Source organism: Octopus bimaculoides, chromosome 26, assembly GCF_001194135.2.
Source record: "Octopus bimaculoides isolate UCB-OBI-ISO-001 chromosome 26, ASM119413v2, whole genome shotgun sequence".
Classification (NCBI taxonomy): domain Eukaryota; kingdom Metazoa; phylum Mollusca; class Cephalopoda; order Octopoda; family Octopodidae; genus Octopus; species Octopus bimaculoides.
Genome location: NC_069006.1, coordinates 22,455,920 through 22,462,275, shown reverse-complemented (window position 1 = coordinate 22,462,275; position 6,356 = coordinate 22,455,920). Strand labels below are relative to the sequence as shown.

The window sequence follows — 6,356 nt, the reverse complement described above, 5'->3', positions numbered from 1 at the left end:
TATATATATATATATATATATATATATATATATATATGTGTGTGTAATTATATAGGGGTCACTACATTTTGAGGTAATGGGGGTTTTATTTAAAGGTAACCACTAAATTTGGATTTTTTGTTTTTATATATATTTTGTCACTCTTCTTTATCCAGAAAGAAAAGTATGTTGTTAATTACGGTAATCATGTTTCTGGCTGCCATTACTGGTGGAATCACGAAAGCTGTTAAGGCTCCAGAGTGTCTTATGATATCCAGAATGTTAGTTGGTCTTCACAGTGGTAAGTGGTGGCTCTTTATTACTCTTTATTATTGTTGTTGTTGTTATTACTGCTACTGGAAGCGATTTTGTTTTATCACTTAACCTTCTCTATATAACAGCCAAATCTGGCCTATTATTATATTTCAGGTGTCAATATTGGTCTGGCATCACTGTATCTTGCTGAGATTTCACCAAAAGAAATCCGTGGTGCTGTTGGAACATGTCACCAGTTGGCCATCACTATTGGCATTTTGCTGGCCCAAATTCTGGGTCTACAGGAGCTTATGGGTACGTATCTTTTATCTTTTATTCTGCTGATCCTCTTAGTTCACATGGAGGCACATGGCTTAGTGGTCAGGGTGTAGCACTGACGATAAGATTGTGGCTTTCCACACAGCCACTTCGACAACCTATACTCTAACACTCTAACAATTCTCCCAGTCAACTTTTCTATTGATGTTGTATACCTCTATTGTTGTATGTTATATTCCTTTATTGGTCAGTTGTTCTGTTGCAGGAACTCCCGACCTCTGGCCAATGCTGTTTGCTTTTGTGGCATTCCCCACTTTGGTCACTTTAGTTCTGATGCCATTCTGTCCCGAAAGTCCGCGCTATTTGGCCGTCAAGATGCAGAAAATAGCAGAAGCTGAAGCAGGTATGATGATGTAGACTTCTATTTCACTGTAATCCTTCATTTCCTTAACAAGACACACATTCCACACCTCTCTACCTCGTTTCTTCCCTGCCTTCTTCTTCTTCTTGCCAATATTTCACAGATATTCCCATCCCCTCCTCATCTTCGCCCTTTATTTAGTTCTTTTTTTTATTTTTTAATACATGCTTCTTCTCTTCTTTACAGCTCTTCGTAAACTGCGAGGTGTTTCCGATGTTAGCGACGAGATCGAAGAAATGAGTTTGGAAGCTAGCAAATCGGTTGAGAAACCTTTTAAGGTGAAAGAACTCTTGGTTTCACCAGTCCACCGAATCCCCATTTTGGTTGCTTGTTTGATGATGGTTTTTCAACAATGGTCTGGGATTAATGCAGTAAGTACTCCTTATAGTACTCCCTGTCTGATCGATTAATGCAGTAAGCCTTCCTCTAGTCCTGTTGTACTCCTTGTTTAATGATGGTCTTTGATGATGAGCTTTCAACATTGGTCTACAATCAATGTAAACATACTCGTGTGATACTCTTTGTTTAGTGATGCTCTTTCATCAGTGGTTTGGGACCAGTGAAGAAGATTTTCCCCTACACCTGTCTAATCTAGTCTAGCAGTGGTCTGCTCTTGGACAGGTCCTGTGCATGTGAACCTCCTTCAGCACTTATTATACGACCTGGGAGTGCCTGTACCCAACCCTGCCACTGTTTAGCAACATTACCGGAACTTTGGCCACCATGACTAAACGTGGGATGAATACTGGGAAAGGAAGGGCTGGCAGTATTTTTGGTTACATATATAGATGTACTTGCTTAAGCTCTCCATTATAACAATGATATTAATCACTGAATTAATGTTATCTTTTCATCATTATTTAGATATTTTTGCTGTTGATAACAATGACATTTATAGAATCTTTCTGTTTCCATTCTTTCCACAACTGCTTACTCCCAACTGATATTGATGACGATGATTGATGACAATGCCAACAGTGATTATTATCATTATCATTATTATAATTATTATTGAATCTTCCTTACTCCATTCTTTCCACAGGTATTCGCATACTCCCAGTTTATCTTTACCCAAGCTCAGTTGGATCAGAAAGCCATTCCTTACGCTATTGTCGGGACTGGAGTGACAAATGTCTTTGCTACCATCATTGTGGTAAGTAAATTCTAGCCAAACACTGCCACCAACACTACTACCACCAGTTCCAGTACACAAGCACCACTGCCACATAACAATTTATTACCTAAGTCCCACTCTCATCAGTCAATCACAAATAAAATATTTCATTTATAGACAACTGATGAAGGTGCTGCATATGTAACTAATTATTATGTAAGCTCTTGAAACACATGTATTAAATGCATTTGAAGAAATAATTAATTTGTGATAATTTCTAATGGTATTCATATATATATATGTGTGTATGTATGTATTTATATCTATATATACACACACACAAACAGACATGTGTATTTGTGACTTTGGCTGGAATTACACATTTGAACATACACAGCACATATTTGCTAGACACCATTACACATGTACACACTCACACACACACACACTTGCTCATTTAATAAAATAGAATCTCTTTTGGTTTCTCTCCCTTTTTAGATACCATTGATGGAGAAACTCGGCCGACGTCCCCTGTTGCTGTCTCCAACTGCTATAATGGCCCTAGCTATGCTTATACTTTCAATATTTCTGAATATACAAGAAAGTTATGGTGATGAAGTAAGTTTACTTTTCTTCTAGAACTAACACAGCTTTCCTAGTGATTTCCATTTACTATTATATTTGTATTAATTTTTATGTATACAAAATTAATTAGTCACATAGCACTAAGTGAATAGGTAATTTTATATTATATTTCTATTTTATATTATATGTGTTCTTATGTATTAAATACTATGCGTACTGCCTCTGTGTACTACCCATGTGTTCTGCTTTTTATTTCAGAAAGCTCCAAGCTGGATGGGTTATGTCAGTATCATCATTATGTTAGTCTATATCATTGGCTTTGCTGTTGGCCTCGGTAAGTATTTGTTGATCTAGCAAACATACATATACACATTCAGCCTGTGCAAAATTTTAGGTCCAATAACACCTCATAGACTCTCTCCACCCTACTGACATGATCCAGAGATAAGCCAAGGCAAGATATCTCATACCAATATGGTTTGCAGGCTCAAGAGTGTGAGAACGCCATGATCTCAAGTGCAAGCAAAAGATCTCCAAAATGTCCAGCGTCATTCCCTACTTATCTAGTTCTATGTCAGAGTGACCTTTTTCCCTGATACATGCTTTAACAAAAGGCAAGGGCTGCCTCACTCCCAGTGGTCCGCCAGCATGCTAGACACCAACTGGGGGTTTCTGAGTGGCCATACTATTGATAGATAGCACTGTGTAACATGATTTTTGTCCTTGGATAGCAACTGTTTTTCCCCATTTAATTACCCCTAAAAATAATGAAAATTGGCTATTTCTGTCGAACTTTGTTACATTTATTCAAACCCCAAAGAATTTCTCAAAACACATGGCTTTGATGCTCTCCCACTACTCTTGCTCATGATCAGAAATGCACATATAGTCAGCCACTAAGGGACATGCTCATATGGTTAAAGTCAAGCAACTGACAAGCATATCTGTGGTATTGAGCAGAATATTTGCTATAACGATATTTCTGCTTCAGCAACTCAACATTGAATCTGTCTGAAATGAAATGGAAAATAGGTCAGTTTCAAAACATTGATGTCCAGGTCAGAAAAGCAAAGTCTGAAGGGAATGGTAGTCATTTCCTTTGATTTCTAGATAGAAACAAGTAGGAAATAACACTTACTGAACAAAGACAAAAAAAAAAAATTTAATTTTGTTACACAGTGAAGTCACTGAACCTACACTAGGTTCATCTGTCCTTTTAAGAAGTCTTGCTTTTAGTCCTGCTGGATTTCTAGCAATCCTACTCACTAGGCAGGCCTGGTGGGGGGGGGGGTTTGGTCACTGTGAATTCCATATTACTAGTAGCACTCATGAAAGACCTCACAAATGACATACATACATACATGCACACACACACACACACATGCATATATGTATACATGCTCATCTGATGGCCACCACTACATAACGATCCATATCATCATCACGAGTCAATGAGTAGCCATCTCTGTAGTTGCTCAGTCTGCTAGGAATAGCAGTCAAATTTCTCTGAAACTACAGCGTAATTATTAAAAAAATAAAATAACGATGTATAATATATTCCAGTGTCCATTATTCCTGTAAAAAAAAATGACTGGATGGTCATGGTTTGAATGACCTTGGGTCATCAATCTGGTCAGTCAGGGTTGAGCTGATGCTGGCACGTCATGACCACTACCCTCACCACCACAGCATAATGCTCACCATGTTTATTTTATATTTTTCAGGTCCTATCCCATTCAATCTTGTGTCTGAGTTGTTCACACAAGGACCTCGTGCTGCTGCAATGTCCATGTCATTGGTGTTTAACTGGGTTACGAACTTCATCCTCCTGCTGACTTTTCCTTTCTTACAGGTAATTCATCCTTTGATAACTTCATCAAGTAGACCATACTCATTTTATCTAACAGGCCTTGCTCCTTTCATCTAATATTCTTTCCCTGCTTCATGTAGCAGATCTTGCTCATTTCATCTAGTAGAACTTGTTCACTTCGTCTAGCAGATCTTGCTCATTTCATCTAGTAGAACTTGTTCACTTCATCTAGCAGATCTTGTTCAGTTCACTTAGCAGATCCTGTTCTCTTCATCTAGCAGATCTTGCTCAGTTTATCAAGCAGATCTTGTTTAGTTCACCTAGCAGATCCTGCTCACTTCATGTAGTAGATCTTGTTCACTTCAAGCAGATTTTGCTCAATTCATCACCAAGGGAAGGTATGTGAGAAGAAAGTAATTCAACAACGCGGGTTGATGAACCGTAAGACGTGTGGCCAGAACCTCCTGGAAGATAACCATAGCGAGGGACATTCCACAGTTGAATTAGAACAGTCACAAACAGTTAAAGAAGACATGCACCCAACACCAGAGCTGAAGACACCTCCGAAAGGAGGGGGCCCTGCCACGTCAAAATGGTAGAGGAGTAGGGGCCGAAACCGGACGTGGTTCCTCCTGATGATGTCTTGAGCTAACTGGATCCTATAAAGGAGCTGTTGTGGTAGCAGACCACAAAACATGGTTGAAATTCCTTCCATCTAGCAGATCTTATTCACTTCACCTAGTAGATCTTACTTCATCTAGCAAACCTTACACATTTCATTTACCAGAGCACAAACATAAATGATTAAACATTCTGAAAAATAAAAGAGGAATATTTGCCATTATAATCACCAATTTAAGAGAAAACAAAGATAATCTATCCCACAGATGAGGCATGAATGATAGGACTGTTGCTTGTCAGGTAACTGCATTAATTACACTGCAGTTAGTGTGTATTTTGAAATAGTTATTACTATAAATGATCGTCTTGTCTGAGTGTTGGGTCCTTTGGGTGCTTGGATAAGATGCAGATGTCAAGTTGATCCAGGTTACCTCCATGTTTGTAGCGTATGGAAGACTGTTTTTTGTCGTCATATTGTCTTTTATTTTTCGACCTGAAAGGTTCAGCTTCTTGGGGTCATTCTTCAGTACTACATCCCACGTGTTCCATCCGCAAATATATTATTTCCGAGAAAACATGAAATCAATCTTTTTGGAAGAGTGGATCTCAAAACACATAAAGCTATAAATGACAGTATGTAAATATCAGGTTAAAAAAAAGCCCTTTGTGGGATAGAATCTCACAGACAGCCTTCGACTTTTTCTTTCCAAAATATTCATCTGAATATTACATGTCATTACTTATAGCTTTATGTGTGCTTCGAGATCCACTATTCCTAATAAAACATTTTTATGTAGTTTTTTTTTTTATGTTGCCTTCGCAACATGCCTTGTTTTTAAGTTTACTAATTTTCTTTTTCTTCTTTCCTTTTTTCTTCTCTTTTTTAATCTTCCAGATAGCTATGGGTCCCTACACATTCATATTGTTCATTGCCATCCTTATTTTCGCTGTGTTCTTCATCTTCTTCTTCGTCCCAGAGACGAAAGGTAAGACTTTTGAAGAAATCCAGCACATCCTGGCCGCAGGAAAAGTATGGAAGAAGCATCCACCTCTACTGGCAGATGAAGTTCTTGGGGAGGACGTACCTATGGACACAACCAAAGTATAACACAGAGAAGAAAGAAGTGGATGATGAGGAGGAGGAGAAGGATACACACATCTCCACCATCACACACGCACACACACACACACTCAAGTCTTTGTATTTATGTTCTGGAGGTTATGAGGGGGTGCGCACAGATATAATAACAGCATCAACAATAGCAGCAGAAGCTGAAAGGGTCATTAAATAG

At 38.4% G+C, this 6,356-nt stretch overlaps 1 protein-coding gene across 1 annotated transcript in view; it reads left to right on the top strand.

The window, feature by feature from the left end:
* The window catches only part of LOC106881580 (solute carrier family 2, facilitated glucose transporter member 1), a 30,598-nt gene extending 24,248 nt beyond the window's left edge, over window positions 1-6,350 (top strand). The window contains exons 4-12 of the mRNA XM_052976929.1: window positions 103-280; window positions 409-549; window positions 779-916; window positions 1,121-1,305; window positions 1,977-2,087; window positions 2,547-2,666; window positions 2,892-2,967; window positions 4,358-4,485; window positions 5,960-6,350. Coding sequence (XP_052832889.1) covers window positions 103-280; window positions 409-549; window positions 779-916; window positions 1,121-1,305; window positions 1,977-2,087; window positions 2,547-2,666; window positions 2,892-2,967; window positions 4,358-4,485; window positions 5,960-6,172 — 1,290 coding nt within the window. The 3' untranslated portion in view covers window positions 6,173-6,350. The remainder of the gene's footprint in view (window positions 1-102; window positions 281-408; window positions 550-778; window positions 917-1,120; window positions 1,306-1,976; window positions 2,088-2,546; window positions 2,667-2,891; window positions 2,968-4,357; window positions 4,486-5,959) is intronic.
* Window positions 6,351-6,356: the final 6 nt, after the last annotated feature.